We start from the raw sequence: 25,752 nt of genomic DNA, 5'->3' as shown, positions 1-25,752 counted from the left end.
ATCCAGAATTTTACCAAGCTTGATATCCTCTTTGATGAGAAAATGAATAATAATGCTTTGTGCAACAGGTGGCTGCACTTTGTACTTGTTTTTTTCTCTTTTCTTTTAAGAAACATTTGCTACAAAATGAAACTAATGCTTGCCAGTTCCATATTTATCACATACCCACATCTGATGCATACCTACAGTGAGCACCCCCACACCATTATTGGCTCTTTCCATATCCATAGCATGCAGTTCTGGTCTAAATTCGAATGATATTTGTATGCTGTTATTCTGTTTATCATATCTTTGTAGCAAAATGTGTTAAAGATTTGTGTAAATGACTTATTGAATTGGGTTAACTGAAGTAGAATTAAAATGAGGTAAGACAACAACAGTTCTAATGCTACAAGCTTCTCGCCACCACTCTTCTTTTTATGGTTATCTGTTTTTAAGTCAATGAGTAATTACTGGTATTTAGATTGTCATCTTCAAAAGTCTGAAGGATGTTACCCCAGCCCCCTCCAACTTCAGTTTTATTGAGATTTGATTTGTTGCTAGCTGCTATTTTGCACCTAAATCATTAAAAATAGGTTTATTGAATGAGTTTTGAATTAGACAATTTTGTCATTCCTATTTTTATAGTAATTTTATTTTGTATTTGTTTTATACTCAAGTTAACAATTTATAATGAAAGAAGAGGAAGAAATGAAGTAATAGATATTGCTGCTAAAGAAAGCTTACACTGTGTTACAGCTCTCGGGCGGAAGCTCACCATACCTGCACGGAGGACTATTGGGTCTTCGGCTAGTAAGAGTCAAACGTTACCCAGAAGTATGGGGTCACGTTCACAGACATCATTAGGTTCATCAAGACCTGGGAAGCCTCAATCCACACCACCTGTTGTCAAAAGACAACTTTCAGTAAGTATACAAATTAAAGAAATACTTTATATTCCATTGAATTTGATTCTTAATTGTGACTTTATGTTGTATGGCCAACAGCAAAGTGAAACATTGTGGATCAGCTTTTTTTCTGTCTATGCAATGCTGATAACTGTGACCAGTTATTTATTTACATGTATGATGGATTATAATTGTGGTCTCCTGCTGAGATGTGGAACGACTCAGTCAGTTTACAGCTATAACTACAACGATAACAAATGGAATATGCTGTCTGCTACAGAGTGAAACCTTCATTTTGGTGAAACCAGTAGATGCATCTGATGTTATCTTTCAGCAGTGCAATAGCTTTTTCACTTGTGCAAGTATCAATTGTGCCTCACCTTGTTTGAATATATTTATATAAATTTTGCTTAGATGAAAATGCTTAACATAATATACTGGAAGATTTTCTTCAACATCAGCACCTGGACTTCAGAGGACACAGATTCTTAATTAGTGTGCACCACAAGTGGTGTAGAAATTGTAACTTGGATTTGATTAACATGGCACTGCAGTCGATCATTCAAAAAGTGCATTTTAATGGCTTCATAAAGGAAGCAAACATTCAAACAACCTAACTGATACAGGCAGTTGACTATTGTCACATCTTAAGCAGATGTCTACAAGATGATTGTGGGTGAGCACCACATAACATTCTTACAGTCTGTTTTTGAGCAACAAAGTCGTCTTTCTTAAATATAAGTTACCCGAGAACATTATTCCGTAAAACATTATCGAATGAAAATATGCATAACATGTCAGTTTACTGATTTCTCTCTTCCCAAGCTTTGCCGTGAGCAAATGTGGTTGAACTAAGTTTCCACTGTATTTATTATACCCTCTCAAAGTGCTGCACTTCTCATTGGCGTAGTACTCGTAGAGGTGCAGAATTGAATATGTTGTGAGTTTTTGAAACTGAGGGCGAGACCATTCACAAAAAAACCATCAGTGAAGATCTTTGTATACCATTTCTTCTGTTTCTTTATGTAGCCTTGGATTGATTACAACAGTAGTGTCATCTGCAAAAAGAACTAATTCTGCTTGTTGTATATTAGACAATAGATCATTTACATACATGAGGAACAATAGTGTAACTGAGATGAGATTGAGCCTTGGGAGCCCCATACTTGGAATGGTGTCCCCATTCAGAATTATGTCGCCAGACTACATTGGTTGTATTATTAAGTACAACCTTCTGCATTCTTTTTGTTGGATATAACATTACCCATCTGTTGGCTGTACCATCAGTCCCATAATACACTGATTTGTATACGGGAGTAGTGTGATTCGCTCAGTCATATGCCTTAGACAGTCACAGAAAATACCAACAGGTTCTATTTTATTATTTAATTCTTGTAAAATCTGGTGAGTGAACTTGTGAATGACATTCTCAGTAGCGCATCTCTATTGAAATAATAAATCACTTTCTCAAAAGTTTTGGAGAATATCAGCAATGAAACATATCGGTAGTTATTGACATCTGTTTTATGACATTTCTTGATCTTTCCAGATGTGTGGGGTTTTTTTAAGGAAGGAAAATTTTTTATGCTCTGATGTCTATAGGTGATTTTTATATGATTTTAGAAGCATGATTTATACAAATATATGTAACCATTTTCAATAAATACTAGGAACATTTGGCTCATTTTTATGGACTAAAATAAATAATTTTGAAGTCTTCAGTGTTGTAATAAATCAACTAATAATTTAATAATTAACATGCAAAATAACAATATTAACATTCAGTTATAAAGTAGAATATAACTAACCAACAACTTCCGTGAATTCTGGTGGTCTCAGACTGCTGTGCACTGCTACATTCACTTGTTCATATTTTTACAGTGATGCTCAACAGTTGGGAGTGCTTGTGCATGATGAAAAGATTGAACATTAACATATTGTATATGCCATTTCCATTGAGGAAAAATGTTTCTGTTGCAGCTAAATATTAATGTGCACAATTGTAGCCAGAGGGTCTGAAAGTGTTAAAGAGGAGTTTAACACTGGCATATTTCAGTCTTTCTGGAAAAATGCCTTGAGTTAGTGATGCACAACATATCTCAGATAAGACTGAACTTATTATATGGGAACCAATCTTTAGTATTGTATTGGAAACACCATAAAAACTAAATGAGCTTTTATCTTTGAGACATTGTATAATTTTCTTAATTTCAGGAAAAGAAGTTGGCGATACATTCGTATGATTGAATTTTATGAGGATGTTTTTTCATTATTTGAAATATAGGGTCCAAGTAGCTCTCCAGTGCGACGATACAGTGGAAGTGGTAGCGGCCCATCAGGTGGAAAGAGCACTCCGTCACGTAAAACACCACCCCAATCCCTGAAGGGTGTTGACCCAAAATTAGCACAGATAGTGCTTGATGAAATTTTAGAAGGTGGTACATCCGTCCAGTGGGAAGATATTGCTGGTCAAGAGGTAAGATAAATGTTCTGAACCAAAATTTCCTTTTTTTTTCTAAAATTATGTACCGTTACATAAGAAATTGTGTCTTCAGGAAGTCTGTCTCTTCTCTTTTTTTATTGACGAGTTGTTTTGTTGCATGTTTAAATTGTGATAAAGAATGATGATTAAAAATTTCAGTCAAACTTTTGTAGCCTGGATTTTTTTTCTGTGTCTCATTTCTTTTTTTGTCATTTTAGTATGTTGGAAATTGTTTTGTTATAAAAAAAACAATATAAACTGCTATTTTTCAAAACTAGATTGAGATTAATAATAATAATAATAATAATAATAATGTTAAATAGGAATTAATTTCTCCCATTTGAATTTCAACCAATTTCTGAATGTCTGATAGAAACATCTCAGGAAAGAATTAATCCAGGAGGTGTTCTGAAAAGATGATCCCCTATCACTTTAGGCAACGCAGTTTGTTCTGCAGATTCCAATGAGCCCAAATCTACATGCAAAAGTGATTCTGGGCATTCTGAAAACCCCATCAAAATTCGGACCCAAAAAGGAATGCTTTCTTGGAACACTGAACACACATTCCTTTTTAAAAACTGGAAAAATAAAACAACTGTCAAAAGCTTTAGATGAACAAACAATATCTGTTTCGCCATTACAGGAAACACTGTTTCCAGATGACAATACTGTGGAATACATGAACCATCACATCTTTAAAGGTAAACTAGTAAATAGTTACCAACAATGTATTCCACATCTAGGAATGGCATCTGCCATCAGTTGTTAAATGATGGACTCAGTGACAAATTTTTATTCTCTGTCAGAGAGACTGGCACTTCTATTATAGCAATGTGGAAACAAAAATTACATGTTCATTAACTGCCATGCTCCCATAAATAAAGACAATAAAAAGAACCCAGATAAAGTGGAATATTTTTGGGAAACCTTACAAATTGAAGTATCCAAAATCCCAAAATGGAAAAATATTATTTGGAGAGCTTAAAGCTCAAATAGGGAAAGGGAAAGAATTTTGAAAAGTTGTGAGGCTACCCAGCACACAAAAGAACCAACAGAAATAGTGAAAGATTGTCTGCGCAAAACTTCAACTTAAAACTGACATCCACATATTCCAGAAAGTTCCCCAGGAAAGAAAAAAAGCTTGGAGATCACCGGATACAGATTTAGGAGAGCTCCAAATTGATCATGGTAGGATTTCAAATAGGAACATTAAAGAAATGGTGTACGTCAAGGGGAAGAAAGGAGAAAATATTGAAATAGACTACTGCTTGATGACAGTTAAGTTAAAATTTATACTCAAATGCAAGTATAGGAGCCAGAGAAATAAAATACACTCCTGGAAATTGAAATAAGAACACCGTGAATTCATTGTCCCAGGAAGGGGAAACTATATTGACACATTCCTGGGGTCAGATACATAACATGATCACACTGACAGAACCACAGGCACATAGACACAGGCAACAGAGCATGCACAATGTCGGCACTAGTACAGTGTATATCCACCTTTCGCAGCAATGCAGGCTGCTATTCTCCCATGGAGACGATCGTAGACATGCTGGATGTAGTCCTGTGGAACGGCTTGCCATGCCATTTCCAGCTGGCGCCTCAGTTGGACCAGCGTTCGTGCTGGACGTGCAGACCGCGTGAGACGACGCTTCCTCCAGTCCCAAACATGCTCAATGGGGGATAGATCCGGAGATCTTGCTGGCCAGGGTAGATGACTTACACCTTCTAGAGCACGTTGGGTGGCACGGGATACATACGGACGTGCATTGTCCTGTTGGAACAGCAAGTTCCCTTGCCGGTCTAGGAATGGTAGAACGATGTGCTCGATGACGGTTTGGATGTACCGTGCACTATTCAGTGTCCCCTCGACGATCACCAGTGGTGTACGGCCAGTGTAGGAGATCGCTCCCCACACCATGATGCCGGGTGTTGGCCCTGCGTGCCTCGGTCGTATGCAGTCCTGATTGTGGCGCTCACCTGCACGGCGCCAAACACGCATACGACCATCATTGGCACCAAGGCAGAAGCGACTCTCATCGCTGAAGACGACACGTCTCCATTCGTCCCTCCATTCACGCCTGTCGCGACACCACTGGAGGCGGGCTGCACGATGTTGGGGCGTGAGCGGAAGACGGCCTAACGGTGTGCGGGACCGTAGCCCAGCTTCATGGAGACGGTTGCGAATGGTCCTCGCCGATACCCCAGGAGCAACAGTGTCCCTAATTTGCTGAGAAGTGGCGGTGCGGTTCCCTACGGCACTGCGTAGGATCCTACGGTCTTGGCGTGCATCCGTGCGTCGCTGCGGTCTGGTCCCAGGTCGACGGGCACGTGCACCTTCCGCCGACCACTGGCGACAACATCGATGTACTGTGGAGACCTCACGCCCCACGTGTTGAGCAATTCGGCGGTACGTCCACCCGGCCTCCCGCATGCCCACTATACGCCCTCGCTCAAAGTCCGTCAACTGCACATACGGTTCACGTCCACGCTGTCGCGGGATGCTACCAGTGTTAAAGACTGCGATGGAGCTCCGTATGCCACGGCAAACTGGCTGACACTGACGGCGGCGGTGCACAAATGCTGCGCAGCTAGCGCCATTCGACGGCCAACACCGCGGTTCCTGGTGTGTCCGCTGTGCCGTGCATGTGATCATTGCTTGTACAGCCCTCTCGCAGTGTCCGGAGCAAGTATGGTGGGTCTGACACACCGGTGTCAATGTGTTCTTTTTTCCATTTCCAGGAGTGTATTTAAAACTGACAAAAAGAAATTACATATTTTCCATGAAAAATTAAACAACTTACAAACTATAGATGGGAAAAATGACAGTGCCAGGATAATAGATGCTGCCATGTAAACACCCCAATGGAAAAGAACAAAAAACATGGGTGGTAGACAATTAAAGCACTGAAAAGTAACAAGGCTTCTGGAAACGATTCAGTTGTGATGGAAATGTGAAAAAATGCCAGTGATTACATGATTTTAAGTTTTTCAAAGATTAGAGAAACTGAGAATATTCCAGAAGAATGAAAAAATGCACTCTTACTTCCTTTACACAAGAAAGGAAATACGGTAGATGTCAACACTTACAGAGGAGCATGTTTAGTGGCTGTTACGTATAAAATCTTATCCAAGACCCATCAAATCATTTGGAAGAGTAATTATGCAATCAGCTCAGTGAATAACAAGGGAGGGTTAGAAAGGATCGGTCTTGTATGGAACGAATTATGAATTTGAAAGTGATTGTAAGGAATTATTGTCAAAGAAGCAAAAATCTTTTCACAACCTTGGTAGACTTCAAGAAAGCCTAAGACTGTGTAGGCAAAGAAACATTCTATACATTGGAAGAATTTGGTAGAGACAGAGGAACTGTGGAAATAGAGAAACATTGACAAAAACAAAAACGTAAAATGAAATTCCGTGGGAAAATTTGAAACAAAAACTGGTGTAAGGCAAGCTGAGGCCTCTCATCATTGTTATTCAATTATGTTTTGGAGAAGGTAATAAGGGAATGGACTCTTAAGACTTAAGTAAAAAATAATTCAGAAAATCAAATTGGGATCCAGTAACTTAAATGTCAAACTCAACTTCCAATCTTTGCTGGTGATTTAGCAGGATTTTCCAAAAACTGTGATACAGAAACTCAGCAAGTAAACAATTTTGAAAGAAATGGCAGAACTTAAATTCCTGAGCACCAGATATGGTAGAATCAACAGAGTGAATATATTTATGTATTTAGGGGAAATAATGCAGACAAATAGTCTAGGTAAAGAAGCAAACATAAACAGTGTCCAGAAAATGGAAATGTCTTATCAATTAGCAAAGGACATTACAATAAAAAAATCACTCTTAGCAAAACAAAAATCCAACCCTACGACACTGCCTTTATGCAGTGGAATGTTCAGTCCTCAGCGAAAAGGGAGAAACCTAGGAGTTGGAGAAAAAGGAAATACGTGGTCCGAGCAAAGTTGGCAGTATGTGAATGAGAAGTAGTGAAGAAATCTACTCTCACTATCTGCTGCTGTCAGGGGAAAGAGGAGGATTTCATTTGATGATCTTTCTGTTCAAATGAACCCGGAAAGGCGTACTAGTTACAAAAGCAGCAATTCTAGAAAGGCCAAGTTTCTCAAAAAAGGATTAGGAAGTTAAGGTATTTCCAGAAAAAGCTCAGAAAGCACATCAGGGTATGGGCAGATGAAAGCAGAAAAGAACACAGAGAGAATGAAGAAATACTGGAAAGATGGAAATTATTTCAGAAGGTCCCTAGATGGCCAAAAGTGAAGAAGAAGAAGAAGAAGAAGAAGAAGAAGAAGAATATTAAATAGGTATTTTGTCTGTCTTCATTGCATACTTTGCCCTTGTCAATACTTTGTAAGTGTTTTTATCAGCAGAGAGTAAAATATATTCCTGAATTGAGAAAGTTTACAGTCATATTTTTGCTCAATAAATTGCATGTGGCAAGTTTGTATTATCATAGATTTTCAAAATAGCACTTTTTTCTGCATTTTCAACAGGTGGCAAAGCAGGCTTTGCAAGAAATGGTCATTCTTCCCTCATTGAGGCCAGAATTGTTCACTGGACTGCGCACTCCAGCTCGAGGTCTGTTGTTATTTGGGCCTCCAGGCAATGGGAAAACACTTCTAGCTCGAGCTGTTGCCAATGAATGCAGTGCAACATTTTTCAGCATCAGTGCTGCAAGCCTCACTTCTAAATATGTTGGAGAAGGAGAAAAGCTAGTGCGAGCCTTGTTTGCTGTAGCAAGAGAGCTTCAGGTATAAATATCAAAATATTCCTGCTTCAGATTAAATTACAAAATGTAATGCTGTGTTTTGATACTTCTATGACACTGTTTTATATATAAAACCGTCGGTTCTGGAATTAGGTTAAATACTTAATACTTATCATGAATCTATTGTTGGGCTGTTGTACACTTTGAAGTAAGCTTTATCAGAAGTTACAAAAAATTCAGTGGTACTCACTGTACTTGAGAAGTACTCAGTGAAAGATCAACTTAAAATTAACTTAGAATTCCACCTTCTTTAGAATTTGAAGATTATTGTACATAATTTCTTTCTCTAACTGTGCCTAGCTCTTTTCTTGGCCCATTATCGACAAATATGAATGCAGTTGTTTGCTAAATTGCTTGTTACAATCTGTTGGGCTCACCCTGATATGAACAGTGTGGATGCTATTCACATTATCAATTCATTCTCCCTCATACACCAGACTGTTTGATGTTTTACTGTGCAGGCTTAAGGATATTTAGCAATGATCTCATGGTTTATGGTAGGCGTTTCATTTGGTTAACTTCTCCCAGCAGGTAACACTGCAGTTTCACCGTTGTGTTAATATTAGAATACAAATAAGAGCTCCAAACTGAATGGTACTTAGTATTTAAGTTTTAAATATTTGTGTAGAAATCTATTAAACGGAATCACTATTGTCTCACAAAACTTTATCTTCTCTAACATTGTTTTGTTACTGGTCTATTTGCAACAGAAATTCTTTTATAATACTACATGAAATATCTATTTCAAAGCTCTTTGCAGCACTTACTTGAGACATAGACTTCTAGCTCAGTTCATTAGCTAATGGGAGATCTTTGTCACCGTTCGATATGTTGGTCATATTGAAGTTGTACAAGCCAAAATATGCATGATGCTGTGGTCTATCCATTAGTTCACCACTGATTATATAGTTATTACCACAGAATAATTCCAAGGTGGTACCACAATGGACATCTCGTAGAGACTTTCCAAAAAGTCCCCTTGATGAATGTGGAAAGTGGTAGCGTCTGCCATCGTTAAACCAAAATAAGTCTTCCAGAATACCAAAATTGTTGGGAACTTGGAGTAAAGCAGTAGGTAATTTTAAATATGATAGTATTTAATGATGTCAAAAAATGTAGTTTATTAAAGGCTACACAAAATACTAAGTAAGTCAATAATCGTCCTAATATAGCAGTTGTAGAAATGCTGTGTGCTTATGAACAATAAATTCACTTTGTGTGAAAAACCACTATTATCATCATCATCATCACCACCACCACCACCACCACCACCACCACCACCTTTTCTAGTGCAGTACCAGTAGATGGTCAGTTAGAAAGGCCATCACATTTTTAAAATGTTTTAAACAGCTATATCTTATCTGCCAGTCCAGATTTCTAGGAAATTCAACAGTGGGAAATAGTACCAACAAAAAAGATGTACTTTTATAATGAAGCCACTGAACGTGATTACTTGAATAACACACAGAACAGCTTTCAGCAGCGCTTGACTGCATTTGTGCTTTTTAGTACAATTTTCTAGACAAGAACCGACTTTAACCTGCTGTAATTTTTTTTTTTTCTTGTAAGTTTTTAGTTTGTATTGACAGATTTAAATAATCTATGATTTGCACTTCTTCCTTTCTTTTCTAAAGTATTTTAAGATTTTGGTATGTTCTAATAGAATGTTGTTGTTGAATAGACAAAACTCCACCAACATCCTAGGGTTATGAAGTAAAAAGTCACCACTGTGTAAAGATTTTCCACTTTTGTTTCATAGCAAGGATTGAGTTGATATAACCACTTCAATATGTTGAGATATAACTGCTTTGATTCTAGTATTAATTTTGGTGTTCGGTGATCTGTCTCAGTAATCACATAACCAAATGATAGGAGTTTTCTGTTTGTAAATGCTAAGAGGCTCGTTGGAAGCCTGTACTCATAATTGTGAATTTTTGGCTTCTACGCTTCTACTGTTAGATGATAGCTTCTCGTGTGTAGTACGAGCACATTTTTATAATTTACTGACAAGCCTGCTCCAATAACTTGACACTTAAATGATGCGGGGACAGATTCTTGAGAATGGTGGCAATGTTGCTTGTATGGCACATAATCCTGCTTTTGGTTGCCATGACCCCATGAGTTTCAGCAAAGATTGCTGTTGACTCTCTAAAGGAAATAAACAGCCACCTGGCTAATGGGTCAGCAGTTCGTATATTGTTACTGAAACCACCCTATGCTGATTATTTTTCTTTATTTATTTTTATTCATCCAAGGATTATTTCACAATGATACAGGAATTGTGTTGGTAATACAATAACAATCAATAGCTCTAAACATAAACAGAATACATGAATTTTCTCTATAAGGATAGGTGGTTGGCTGTGGCCTTGATGAAGGAACCACTGAAGTGATTTAGGAGGGCAATGGAATACCCAAATCAGGATGGCCAGACAGAGCAAACCTCGTCCTCCTGAATATGAGGTCATTATCTTAACACCTGCAGTGCTACATGTGACTGGTCTCTATTATGCAATTGCCACATGTGATTGGTCTCTTTTATATGATGTTCTTTGATTTACAAACAGTTTACTTCAGATGACTTGTAATGTAAGACGTAGTTTTCTCTTCATTGCCAACACACACACACACACACACACACACACACACACACACACACACACAATAATGACACCCACTGATGACTTCAGGGCCATGAAGATGCTGCTGTGCTCCTTGCACTAAGCCCAGTCTGTTTGGAAAACTGACTGCAGGTTCACCAACATCCGTCTATGGTCCATTGGTCCATGTTTGTCTCCCTGTCCTTCCCACTGTCCATCTGAAAAACTGAGTCCCCCCCCCCCCCCCCCCCTCCCATCCTCCCTTCATAATTAGTGAGATGAGATGTTAAACTCAGGAGAATGACAAGATATAACATGTAATTTTCTTGTAAGAGCAGTAAACAGTGATCATGTATTGAAATGTAACAAGGTGTTGCAATTAAACCCTTTCATTATTATCCACTACTCTGAGTCCTCAAAGTAATCTTTAACTGTGTAGTACACACTACTTACTAAGAAAGTTTCAGTTGCCTTTTTCAACAGATTTAGTTTAGCAATCAGTTTCATTTCCACAGACAGTCAATTACAGAATTTTATTACGTGTTAGAAAATGCTGTTGTGAGTCTTCTGTTTCTTTGTCTTGGTAAATGTAAGCCCAAACACTCTCGTCTTCCATCGTCATGTGTAGAACTATTACTGAAATACTTATACTGTAGTGTGATCAAAATTACTTGATAGTTGACATCTCTCACTTACTGCTACATTGTTGCCACATCCACTGCTGGCAACTGCTTCGTTACAGGTGGAGCATTGTTAGAAGCGGCTACCAAGGTATAGGAGCTGCTCTGTCGACAGCTGACTTTAAGTGACCAATGACTAAACTGCAGCAGACGATGTGTTTTAAAGCTATGAAATTAAACTCTTGTCCTATCCTAACCACAACTTTGTGATGTGTGGTGTATCTGTGAGAAAATGGCAATCAAAAGTCTACAGCGCAACTAAAATCATGATTGCTGTGTTTACGCCATTTAAGGCCAAACTGTACAAGCAAATGCAAAACAGAAAAATTTCATAATATATTCATTTGCATAGCCATCTCCCACAGCAGTAAAATAAAACTGTACTTTCTCACTGTCATTGGTTACCTGAAACTATATCCACACTGGCTACACAGGATGCCACATTGCTAACTGATGAGTGCTCGTGGTTGACATTTGGCTGCAGATTATAGGTGACACAAGCAGATTCCAAATGAAAAAAGAATGATAAGAAGAAGAGAAAGTAAAGTCAATATGAGGATGAAAATGATGTGGAAAAGTATTAGAAATGAAATAAAATAAAATAAATATTTACGTCAGTTGATTGAAGAAAAATAATAATCAAAGTCTTTTGATTAATTAAAATTAAAAAAAAAAAAAAATCCACTGACTCTGACGAGATTCAAACCTATGACCCTACACAAGCCAGGTTTATATCTCTTCAATAGGCTATGCCATAACTTTTCAGAAAGTAATTGTAGAATTCAAAAATTTAACCTCACGCAGTGTCTTGTGAAGCTCATCTAACATATGCTGATCTCTGTGATCACAATAACTGTATATGTGATGCCGAATCGTGTAATGTGTGGAAGGGTCCAGTAGTGTTTGGTTAGTGCTGTGTAAGACGTCTTTGTATTTTGTTAGCTTTGTGTGTGTGTGTGTGTGTGTGTGTGTGTGTGTGTGTGTGTGTGGTGAAATAAGAAATATATTGGTCAGACCAAGAGTATTTGGGATCCAAAAACATCAAGAAATAGGCCGTAATAGGAATCTGAAGTGAACTGACTAATTGTTGTGGCAGTTTGGCAACAGCAAATTGTTCAGATGTGTAGTTAAGCACTCTGATTGGAAGAAACCAGCTACGACATGTGAAGTGTCAATTATCAAGTAATTTTAATCAAAGTATAGTAATGTTTTAAAAAAAGATGCTGTTATTTACCAAACAGGAAAGCGCTGGTAGATAGACACAATGAAAAAAAAAACACACACACACACACACACACACACAAATAAATATCAAGCTTTCGCAACCCACAGCTGCCTCATCAGGAAAGAGGGAAGGAGAGGGAAAGACGAAAGGATGTGGGTTTTAAGGGAGAGGGTAAGGAGTCATTCCAATCCCGGGAGCAGATAGGGACAGGTATACACTCTCTCGCGGGCGCGCACGCGCGCGCGCGCACACACACACACACACACACACACACACACACACACACACACACACACACACACACACATGCGAATGGACAGTTTGTTGCTGGTCATTCCCACATAGAAGGCTTCACAGTGTAGGCAGGTCAGTTGGTAAATCACGTGGGTGCTTTCACACGTGGCTCTGCCTTTGATGGTGTACACCTTCTGGGTTACAGGACTGGAGTAGGTGGTGGTGGGAGGGTGCATGGGACAGGTTTTACACCGGGTGCAGTTACAAGGGTAGGAGCCAGAGGGTAGGGAAGGTGGTTTGGGGTTTCATAATGTTTTCCTTGATATGCATCACACTTTGGTAGATATATTCACTTGGTACAGTAAATATGCCCTGTTTTTTAAAGTAGTTCTTTACAATGAGCCTGATTACTACTAAGCATTGTCATTCTTACGGCCATGTCTTGTTGTTTAAAAACTGTATACATATTTTGCGCCTTCAGTTCTCAGAAAAGAAACCCTTAGCTAAGAAGTGAGTATACATAATAATAGTACATCACAACAAGACAATGGCTGCTATGAACTGATGATTAAACCCAGAGAGCATAATGTGCTGATGGGATATTTTCTGCCAGTATCTTTGTGTATTCATTCCATGTTAACCAACAATCAGTATTCTTTCTTAAAAACTTCGTGCTTGTTATGCAGTCTGGACTTATCCTATATGCTTACTGCAGCAGTTGTTTTCCCTCTTTATGTTGATGTGCTTGCTGTTTGTTTTCCTTGTGTTCAGAGTTAATTTATTATGTACTACCCAGTCATAAATATACTTGCAGATTTGTATTTTCTAATTTTCTGGTGTTTTATCAGTGACTATGATGTTGCTGTCATCAGCAAAGAGAACTTTTTCTCCATGCTTATACTGTCTGGAAAGTCATTGATATACGTTGAGAATAGAATTGGACCCAATACACTACTCTGAAGAACACTTATGTTTGTGTTTCTTGCCTGACAGTTGCTTTACTAAAAATTTAACCTCAGTAGATATGTGAACTATCTCTATCGTGTGCATCCTGTTGTTTAGATAAGAGTGAAACCACTTGTTCTTTATTCCTACTACACCGAGTGCTTCTGGTTTCTTAAGCAGTATTTGAAGGTCAACGGTGTCAAAAACCTTGGTCAAGTCGAAGAATGTGCTTGTAACACAGTCTTTCTCTTCAAGAACTTGAAGAGCAACTTCTGTAAACTCTATAATGACCGATATTGTACCTCCCCACAACAGAAATCAAACTGTACTTCATTAAAAAGGTTATATTTATTAATGTAACTCATTAGTCTGTCATTTATGATGGACTCAATTATTTTTGAGAATGAAGATAGTTGTGAAACTGACCTTTAATCCTCAATATTTTCTGCACTGCCCTTATTTAGTAAAGGCACAACTTGTGCATGCTTTAGATACTATGGAAAAATAACTGAAGTGAATGGCACAATTATTATGTTTGTTAATGACGGCTTGTATGCTGTCCATTTACAAAATTAGCTAATTCCTGAGAATTTCCTGTTGTTACGCTCCCATATTTGATTTGTATGTTATTATATACCTGTCTATCTTTTTCCAATTTATCATTTTATGACATCCCAAACTTCTTCGGTTTTATTTTCTGGAATATATATTATTTTATCATTAAATGAATTTTTTGCAGCAAGGTGCACCATCATCTATATTTTTATATCTGTGATAGTAATTTAGGAACTTTGAAGTGGTGTGTTGCTGGGAGGACTTTCTAATACCAGTAGCTACCCATTTACTTTCCTTAGCTGCTGCTGCTGTAGATGGTGACTATTTTTGAAAAGTCCCCTCAAAAATTATTTTAAACCATGTGTAGTATTTAAAGGACTTAGCATCTACATTGTTTCCCTACACACTCCATCCGAGTTTTGATTTGCCAGTTCTCTAGAAAAACTATGTATTTTCCATTCTCAGAACATCCATTTTTAGGCCTGCATTCTGCTAGTTCTACAAAGCCCTTTTTAGCTTCGTTATGTGACAGTACTGAGCAGAAAAGCTAATTTATATTATTAATGCTTTACCATTTTCCATGCCAGTACCTGTAAGTAAATTATCTAAAATTGATGGTGAATTTTTTGATACCCTTGTAGCAGTGTTTATCATTTGTGCCACACCAAAAGTGTTTGAAATGTTTAGAAACTTATTATTCATTTCACACTCAACACCTTTGTTAATATTCATGTTCCCACATACTATTATGTTAGTTTTGGAAGCTGAGACTTTTTCCAGGACTTCAGTTTATTTGGTACAGAAATTGTGTACGTTACCTCAGCTGCAAATCCAAAATGTTGATCGATACTAATTGTTACCAGATCACCTCTAGCACTAAAAAATATGTGCCACCTCTGATATAAATATGTCATACCCCACACTTAAAGGTAGTTCTGCAACATTCATATGATGATAGCACTATATGCTGCAATTCATTATGTCTTCACAATGCTCTGCCACAGTGCTCACGGTTCTTTTGTGAGTTAATGCTTGGCACTCGCACTACCCCAAGTTCTTGCAGCCTATTATTCCTTCCCGGGCCACATTTCCTTCATCGTGCCGCTCCCACCCCATCCTAACTCCTTCCCCACTCCCCCTCCTTCCCCTCTCTGTGTTCTGATTTATGTTGACCTCGCTATTGTCCCTGTATTCCTTGCAATTTTGTTCCTCTTGCTATTCTCTTTCATCTTTTTTGGCGTTTTGGTCCCCCTTTGGGGTTTAACTCCCACTTCTAAATTTTCTGTAATTAGTGTCAGCCTTGTCAGCCATTTGTGGAAGAACTCCATCCCTAGCATCTATGGCATGGATTCCTTCCCTCCCCCCCCCCCCCCCCCCCCTTCCTTCCCCACCGTAGCCCCCCACCACCCCTCTAGGTCCCCAGCACATGTAGCCAGTCTGTGTGGTGGGGCTGTTATGTACCCATATGACTAAGCACCCTGACAACACAGGAATTGCACTACTGATACCTGAGCTGTTTCCTCCCCATGTATGCTAAGGAGTGGGTGCTTGTCATTCTGAAGCATTGGAAATCCCAGCAATGGCCGCCATGCCAGACAGCCGCTGCTATGGCTTGCTGGTGCCCATGGGGGAACCCCTGACCACAGTAGGTAGTATTAGGGCAGATGCTTGGCACATGAAGTGTATCACACTGCAAAAATCTGGCTGTTCCCAAATGGCTGGCTCTTTGATGGTAACATATCATTGAATGCTACTTTGTATGACCCTACTGCCTTCCCTTTCCTGACTAAACACTGGGAACCGGGCCAGGCTTGATGTCTTCAGATGAAACACTTTCCCTGCTACCTGATCTGTACTAGGACAGATGGGGACACCCACTGCCACAAAACCATTGTTTTTTTGTGGAGAGCGTCAAGGTCAAGTCTGGTAAAGTGGAGTCTCTCTTTAAGATGTGGCTGGGCTCGCCATTGATCAAAGCTTCTTCTACTGCCCCATCTTCAGCCCCTCATCCTTGTGATCACCTTGGAGATGTTCCAGTGTCTTATTACGCCTCAACAGTCTCTGAATATGGTCCTAAGAGTGATTTTTTTATATGGACCTCATCCTGCAAACTGTTGAAGAACTCCAGGCTAATCTGGAGTGATGTGGCATTAATTTTGTTTAACATATGCAAAAGAGTCATGAAGACAACCACACTGATACTGGTGCCTTTACCCTGGCTTTCTCGGGGGATACACTGGTTGTGTGTTACCAATGTCTTCCCACCGTATAGCGGACCCTCTGTGTGGTGACTGTGGCCACTCACTCCATGAGGGAAGCCCCTGTGTTCCGCCACCTGTGTGTGTCAACTGTCATGACAGCCACTCTGCACACTTGCCAGGTTGCCCAATTTATATGAAAGAAAGCAAGATCCAAGAGTAAAAGTCCCTAGATCGTCTGTCTTATGCTGAGGCTTGCCAAAAATATGACTGTCTGCACATAGTGTAGATTTCTTCAACTTTTGCCTCTGTTACACCCTTTGCACTTCCTGCCTCTTCCTAACCCCAGCCCCATTCCCCTCTCATATCCCCCTCACCTGCAGTTCCCATGCCCTCCCCTGCCAAGTGCTGCTACCCTCCTTGGCCGAAGTAGTGCCAAGTGCCCCCCTTCTTTGGCACCTGCCAGTGATGGCCCCTCCCCCCCTCCTCCTACCCTCCCGGCATCTCTCAGGCGGGAGGCCAGCTCCCACAACTCAATCACAGGTCGTTTGCTCTCTTACAGGTCCGGATCTTGCAGAAGACTGCTCTCCCTCTGTGTCCTGCCCTCCTCGACCTCTGAAAGGGAAGAAGAAGAAGAAGTCACAGGACACGGCCTCCCTGGTGCCCCTGGGGGTCCCATCTGTCCCTTTGCAAACAATGTCTGACATCTTATTTATGGATGTCACCCCATCCTCATTGGTGACGACCACTGACTCGGTGACATGACCTCTCCTCAGCTTGTTTATGTCTAACCTGGACTCTTACTGCATAATAATACAACAGTTTGTTTCCTCTTATTCTGCATTCTGTTTTATTCATAAAAAAACACAGTTCTGTGATGACCACTCTCCAATGCGGTTACTGGATGTTCTTTCTGAACTTTGCTGGCCCTGGGATAGCACACCAATGTCACCTGTGACTGGATCCCCCTTCATACCAACCTGGGACAATAGCGGTATGAGTGCGAATTACACCATCAATCACCATTTGCCATGTCTGCCTCCCTCTAGGTAGGTCACTTCCTTACATTTAGCTGCATACCTTAATTCAGCAACTCCTGCCCCCAAACCACCTCCTTGCGGACTTCAGTGCACACCATCCCTGTGTGGGAGAGTCACTTCAGCAGCTTGGGGTCTTCCAATTGCCAACTTTTTACAGTCTTCGATTTGTATCTCCTCAATGACAGTTCCCCTACCCACTTCAGTGCCACTCTTGGCACCTTTCCTGCTATCAATCTCATGATCTCCTCTGCTCTCAAGGCTTCCCTACGTTTGTCAGCCTATGGTGATCTTTGCGACAGTGACCACTTTCCAGTTACTCTGTAATTTCCCTGCTGCCACCAGGCAGACAGTCCAACCCCCTTTGGGCATTCTGCAGAGCCAATTGGGCTTTATGTATATCTACTGTGCACTTAAACACCTCTCTCTCAGTCTGCATTGATACGGTCATGCAAGATGTCTCTGCCACTCTTCTTCATGCCACTGACTTTCCTGTCCTCCTATCCCCAGGTCATTGACCGGTACTATGGTGGACCAAGGACGCAGCAGTCACTATCCAGGATTGCCAATGATTGCTGCAGTGATTTAAACGACACCCTTAACAGACCAACCTTATGGCTCTTAAGCGTCTCCGTGCTAAGGCTTACTGCCTTATTAAGCAGATTAAAAGGAACGCTGGGATCGCTATGCTTCCTCCTTGGGGGTGTATGCCTCTTCATTGCAGATTTGGTCCAAGTTCCATAGCCTTCTGGGCTGCCAGCAACAATCAGCTGACCAGAGTCTTGTCCTACAGGGTGCTCTGGATTATTGATCCATCGATCCTTGCAGAACACCTCACGACACACTTTGATCGGCATCCTCTTTTTATACTACTACCTTCCTTCAGCAGAAACGATGAGTTGATGAAACCCCTCTCTGTTTCAACCCCCACCAAGCTAAATCCTATAATGAAACCTTCAGTGAATGAGAATTCTTGCAGGCTCTTGCGTCTTCACATGACACTGTTCCAGGCCCAGATTTCATCCACGACCAGATGATCCGACACTTAGTTGTTACCCAGAGGCAACATCTACTCGGGATCATCATCGGCATTTGGCTCACATGTGCTTTCCCCTCTCAATTGTGAGACAGCATGGTTATCACTGTCCTTAAGCCCAGGAAGAACCGAATGCCTGACCAACTACACGAGCAGATGGTTAGCTTCCAATTATGTTGGGTACTAGCATCTCAGGGCCTTTTGTCCCTGTATTAGTGTGGCTTCTGGGAATGACGATCTCAAAGTGACCATTTACTCGAATTGGAAACAGCAATCTGATAGGTTATTACTAACCACGAGCACCTTGCTGCAGTCTTCTTTGACCTACATAAGGCATATGACGTGGCCTGGAATTGTCACATTGTAGTTAACCACCATGATTGGGCTTTCACGGCCCCCTTCCAATTTTTATCTGCGCGTTTTTATCCGACCAGCTCTTTTGGGTTCGAGTTCGCTTTTCTCTCAGCACCTTTGAGATCCAGTGCGATAAACCACAGGGTTCTGTGTTAAGTGTCACACTCTTCCTCATCACCTCAACGGGCTTTTAATCTCTGTTGGACCTCTGGTTACCCTGGCATTGTATGTCGATGATCTTTGCATCTGGTGCAGCTCCCACTTGGTAGCATCTGCTGACTGCCAGCTCCAAGGCACCATCCGATGGGCCTCTGCCTGGGCCCTCTCCCATAGCTTCCAGTTCTCTCCTTCCAAAACGTGGGGTATGCATTTTTGCTGTCGACCTGATCCAGAACTTTATTTGTTCTAGCGCAGGCCCTTATCTTATGCCTTATTTTTGATAAAAAGCTGACTTGGCTGCCCCATATTTGCCACTTGAAAATGGCACAGAAGCTTAATGTTCTGTGGCCCACACATCTTGGGATGCAGACCTTGCTGCTCTTCTCTATTGTTATCATGCTTTGGTTTTGTGAAGACTAGAGTATCATGTAGTGTGTTCACAGCAGAGCTGTTAGCCATTAACAGAGGCCTCAATTTTGTTACTCAGCCTCCCTCCATCATGTTTTAATGTGTACCGACTCAATAAGCAGCTTGCAGGCTATAGACCAATGATACTCTCGCCACCCTTTGGTCTCTGCGATCCATGACCTTCTCTCTTCCCTCGGCCATGCCGCCAGCTCCATTGCCTTCCTCTGGGTTCTGAGTCATTGAGCAACCCAAGGAATGAACTGGCTGACTATTTGGCTAGAGAGGCAGATACCTACCCCCATTCCATTTCATGATTCTAGCTGCAGATACATGGATGCACATCAAATCTGTCTTTGCCCAAAAGTGAAATGGCATCTGATGCGCTTCTGTTCTCAGTAATAAACTCTGCACAATCAAAGAGACTACTGCAGTTTGGTGCTCTTCGTTCCACTCTGCTCAGAAAAAGTCCACTGTCTTACGTCGTCTACACATCAGTCATATTAGGTGACTCACCTGTTGTTCTCTCTTGCATAATGAGCCACCCTCACTGTGGGGCTGTGGAGCCAGACCGATGGTATCCTATATATTGATGGAATGTCCCCTTCTTTTGGCCCTCTGTACTAAGTATAGCCATCCAGATTCCTTGTCTTTAGTATTTGCAGACGATTTACAGAAGGTTGAACTTGTCCTCAGTTTCCTCTGTGAAAGAGGGTTTTATTTCAGTTATAATGTTTTGCTTTACTCCAGCAGCAGGGGCAGGGAGGTTGTGATTGGAACCTCTCTTGGTGTTTTCTAGGACTGGGACCCATGACCACTTCTCTGTCCAAAGACTGTTCTTTTATCCCTCTGTTTCTCCAGTTTTTAGATTTTGCCTACCGTTTTATGCCTTCTACTGCGTGTGTTTTAATTTACTTACTTTATAGTTTGACCCCTCTGACTGGATCCACCCCCCTTTAGCGGACACACTATCTTATGCAAGTAACTTTTGTATCGCGGGACTGGCAACCTTGCCATTTAGTCCCATAACCCCCTTCAATCAATCAGTCAGTCTTCACAAGCCAAGCACTCTGTAATGCATAGCACTCCACTGTTCAAATACGGTAATTCAACTTCAGTCTGGTGTTCTTTATTTTTAATGGACTGCACATTTTGAGGAATAATAGATAATTCTAAGCAAATTTCCATCAGAGTTTGTGCACTCTGATGTTGATCACTCAATATTCTGTGCACACAATGAAGAAATCTCCAAACTGGTTGAGATACTTTAAATGGAGGGGAACCTGTTGTCACGGTTTAACCTGAAGAAGGTGTAGTTCTCCTACCCACGAAAACAGATATTTGACCTCGTGTAACTGTTACCTTGTTTCATGGACCTGGAATTCCAACTATCTGTGATTGTGTATTGCTATTTAAGATGATTCTAGTGTTCTTCATTGGTATTGATTTGAGTTCTGGTTGTTTGCTACGGTAGTAATATGTGCTTTTTCGGTCATTGACTTAGTGGATTTGGTTCCCATTTGCTACATGATTCATAGCAGTGACCTGCTTAGATAGACAAAATCAATGGCATAAAACCTTGAAGACAATATTGTGAACTTGCAGTGTTATTATGTTACTGCATTAGTCCATACAATTTCTTCAGCCTAGTCAAACTTTGAAGCACAGTTGGTATTCAGAGATGTGCATACCTCCATGTATAGAAAGCAAATTAGGTTTGATTTTATTCTTGAGTACTGTGAGCACAGAACTCAAATTGAGTAAAAGATAAGTTTTTGCTTTGTGGTCTGTTCGAAATATCTGAGCTTCTGTTTCCACCTCATGTATTTTCATAGATCTTGCATCCTGAATTGCAGGAATGTTTGCTTTTATAATTACATTGGTTGATTGCTGTATTGTTCACAGCCCTCTATTATTTTTGTGGATGAGGTGGACTCGCTTCTGTCTGAACGCCGGGAGAATGAACATGAAGCTAGCCGGAGATTAAAGACAGAGTTCTTAGTGGAATTTGATGGGCTGCCATCCAATCCTGAAGAAAGGGTTCTTGTTATGGCAGCCACCAATAGACCACAAGAGCTGGATGAAGCAGCTTTAAGGTAAATTCATTTAAACGTATTAGTCATATAATTTTATCATGTGTCAAAGCATTTCAGTAGTTGTATACAAGGGACTCTCATAAGACCATTCTATGCATATTTGATGATTAAGAAAGTGATTGCAATAAACATTATGTAGAATTATGTGGAATGATGTATTTTGGAAGAGATTCTTAAATGATGTAAGTGTTGAACTGAGGTCTTGTACACAGTGGCAGGGTCCTAAGGCCATGACAAGCTGTCTGTTAAACTTCATAATTTTTTGAGTAGAGTATTAGCAACAAAACTTTAGCATCAAAGGCATTTGTGAAGATACGCAATCGGCAATAGCTTAAAACACCATATGTGATATGAGAACACAAAAATGGAAATAATATATGTGAGATGCAAAGGGCACATTGATGTGAGAGGGGTTGGGGGGTGGAGGAGGGGTGCGGGGGAACGGGAGCAGTAGTACTAGTAGAAATGAGAAACTGAAAACACCAGTAGCTGATAGTATAATGGTCTGGGAGAAAAGACACACAGCTTTCTGAGTCTCTGTTCAATAAAGGTACAATTACATAGTGCAATAGTTATCAGAATACCACCAGATTAAGAATTGTATCGGGAATTAGGATGAACGTAATTTGTTGTTGTTATGCGTGTAACTAAAAAAGTAAGTTCACTCATCCTTTTGCTTCATCTGCTTCAGGAACTGGCAAATGAGCCAGATGCGTAGTCATTGTTCTTGGTATGTACACAAAGACTATCTGTGGAAGGTATGACAAGGCTGTCTACGGATCATAAATTACCTGTTTAGACATCACATACCTGCTATGACAGCTGAGAATTAAACAGTTTGGCAATTGTACTTTCCGAACGTTTAATGAAGAGAGAAATTCTGGAAACAGTCCTAAAAGGTCCAGAATGAAATTTTCACTCTGCACCGGAGTGTGCGCTGATATGAAATTTCCTGGCAGATTAAAACTGTGTGCCGGACCGAGAATCGATCTCGGGACCTTTGCCTTTCGCGGGGCACTTGCCTGCGAAAGGCAAAGGTCCCGATATCGATTCTCAGTCCGGCACCCAGTTGTAATCTGCCAGGAAGTTTCAGTCCTAAAAGATGTTGTCTGTAGGCATTGCAATCTAATTTGCCCTTAAACTTGTGGATCTGTCCACAAAACCCTTGGTATATGTGGAGGCAATCAATGCAGCACTCAACACTTAGATTTGCAAATCCAAATTTAATGCTAAACTTGACAGTTTTTTATTTATATGGTGTCTAATGAGCATAACTGCCCTTTTCTCCATTTTTTTTTTTTCATGCCTCGCTGTAGTTGAGTTGTTCTCTGTTGTGTATCTCATAGTATTCTCATATCTTTTGATATCCTCTCATAAACATATCTGACTAGTTTTTGTAGTTCACTTAATTTTATCTAACTTACATCATCATTTAGTTTTAGAACTTTTCCCTTCATCAGCTGTCTGGCATTCTCTGAATTTTTTCCCTGTTTGTTCATCATTGGCCGTGCAAAAGCTCAAGCTGTTTACAGCATAAATTTGTAAAAGCCTGATTTCTCATTAAGTTGACAGTTGCAGCATTTGCTAGAACTTCAACACATTTGTTAATTTTAATTGGTATTAATTCTCTTGTACCGCAATTTTGTAGATAACTGGAACTGGATTCATGCCAAATATGGTTTTTCTAAACTTATTATGGTAATCTCCCACTGGGACGTAGGCTTCCTAGGTGTGTAAAAGAACCACATGTATGAAATGATGAATATAGTGCGTCCTGAAAAAATGTATTTCCTGCCGGCAGTTTGTTCACTTCCGAGTACATACTCTGTAATTTTTCTGAATGCAGATCGTCTTCATTTTTTTGTACCTCTGATACTCCAACAATTTCCCATTTATTATTATTTAGTTCTGCTTTCAGTTCCAGTAACAAATCTACAGTACTAGGCATTCTATATGGGGTTTGGAGGAAGCATTTAAACATTCATTATGATATTTGGTTCTAACCAAACTGAATTTACCAAGATACGGGTGCAGAAGTACCATACCCAGTGTGATGAATGCACAGCCAATGTTATTACAGTCCACTACTTCCAATATGCTTTAACCCAATTAGAGATACAGACATCCAGAAACTCCAGCAAAGCATTAGAGCATCAGACAACCCTATCCATGACACACTAGCCTGTCAGGCCCAGGGTTTAGTGACACATTTGCCTCAGCTAAATCATGGCAGCATGGGGCCCATATTAGTTTATGCTTATCTGCAATTGTTTCAAAATGTAAAAGGCAGATATCCACACAACCAGTTGAGACTGAGCTTGTGTTAGCAGTGGGTCAAATTAGTTTGTTTTGTGTTATAGAAAGTTTGTAGATGCCTACCATGTGGACTGCAGAGCTGCCTGTCTCTGATCACAAAACTGAAGTCCCCTTGGATTGCAGTTACTTGCATGATGGTGTGAAGAGTTAAGGTGCGCAGGATGGGACATGAAAGTGATGGCACATTGTGGGACACACTTCATCTGGTTCATCTGCTGAGATCTGTCCTCCTTAGAAGGGCCTACCTAAATCTTCCCCATTCTGATGTAGCTACAGCTTCATGAGATTATACAAACCTCTCTACATACAAATTAAGTGCTGTGATAAACTGAAGTCCACTGGAGAGGTATATGTGAAGACACAGTACTTGATGTTTGTTGGATGAAGGATAATAAAATTTCTAGTACAGTTTTACCTATATGAACAGTTTGGTACAAACTTGACAATACTCTATCAAATAGCTTTTTGCATGAGAACAGGGTACCTCTTAAGGGTGTAGAATAGTGTTAAAGCTACAGTAAGTAACCTAGGTAAAAACTCTTCATTTGTGGACAACTTCTGAATTACCTGTTATCAATCTCCAGCTTCTGTGTTGAAGAGAGAGCAACCGTTTGCAGCAAAGATGAGTATAGATATTTACTTCTCAGCTTGAATATTTCTTTGAGGAACCGCACGACTGCTACGGTCGCAGGTTCGAATCCTGCCTCAGGCATGGATGTGTGTGATGTCCCTATGTTAGTTAGGTTTAAGTAGTTCTAAGTTCTAGGGGCCTGATGACCTCAGATGTTAAGTCCCATAGTGCTCAGAGCCATTTGAACCATTTTTTTAAAAATTCTTTGATAGTAAATTAACATAGATGTCCCATCTGAAATAAAATAAAAGATGTCTAGGCACAGAACATCCTAAAGTGTCATACAAAAAGAGTGTGAATACAGGTTGACTACTTCACTTACTGCACTGAATGTAGTTTTACATTGTACAGATCAACAAAGCAGATTTGCTTAAAGTTGTTAAATACTGTGTTCAGTGAGAGGATTAGTGTGTTGACTACTGCTTACTGAAATAGCTTCCAAAAGTTTGTGCTCATGGTACGGTAGTCTCTGAGGGTCCACATTATTGCCATAGAAGTTGACATTTTGTGTTATCCGTGCATCTCATGAGTGGCTATACACGTACAACAAAATCATTTTATTATGTGAGCTTGGAAAAGTATCATCTGCTTATGTGGCAGAGGTAAGATTTTCATTTGTCAAAAGAGGAAATCAACACCTAGGTTCAAATTGGTTTTACAGGGAAGAAGAGAGAATATACCGTATGAATTGGAAAGGTGTTTTTAATGATAAAATTATATCATTGTATGAAATTTATGTTTTTGTTCTAGCAGTTGAATACAAGGGGTATACTCTTTGACGGTAACCTATTTTCACTAAGCCAGTCCCCATTTTTTTTATGTTCCCTATGCATCTACCATGCATGATGGGGAACCTTTATGTTACCCAGAAGACTCTTGGCAGATTAGAAAACACTAATTTGAGAATTCTTGCATCTGATATCCTTCTTCAGTGAACAATCTTTTAGCCACGGAGACACAATTAATTATAAGACTTGGAGAAGCAATGATGTAGAATTACTTCCTATATTAAGAGGACCTTATACTTCCCAATATATGAGTTAAGAATTTATTTCCTAACAAAGAACTAGTTCTTAGATGTGCAGATCCTGCAGTCAGTTTCAGCTGATGACACTGT

General features: G+C 40.1%; 1 protein-coding gene across 1 annotated transcript in view; it reads left to right on the top strand.

Moving 5' to 3' along the window:
* Positions 1-25,752, top strand: part of LOC124609284 (spastin) — a 464,925-nt gene that overhangs the window by 415,039 nt on the left and 24,134 nt on the right. Inside the window, exons 4-7 of the mRNA XM_047140064.1 lie at positions 739-905; positions 3,172-3,363; positions 7,890-8,147; positions 21,498-21,688. Coding sequence (XP_046996020.1) covers positions 739-905; positions 3,172-3,363; positions 7,890-8,147; positions 21,498-21,688 — 808 coding nt within the window. The remainder of the gene's footprint in view (positions 1-738; positions 906-3,171; positions 3,364-7,889; positions 8,148-21,497; positions 21,689-25,752) is intronic.

Source organism: Schistocerca americana, chromosome 1 (genome assembly GCF_021461395.2).
Source record: "Schistocerca americana isolate TAMUIC-IGC-003095 chromosome 1, iqSchAmer2.1, whole genome shotgun sequence".
NCBI lineage: Eukaryota > Metazoa > Arthropoda > Insecta > Orthoptera > Acrididae > Schistocerca > Schistocerca americana.
This window is presented reverse-complemented; position numbering and strand designations above follow the sequence as displayed.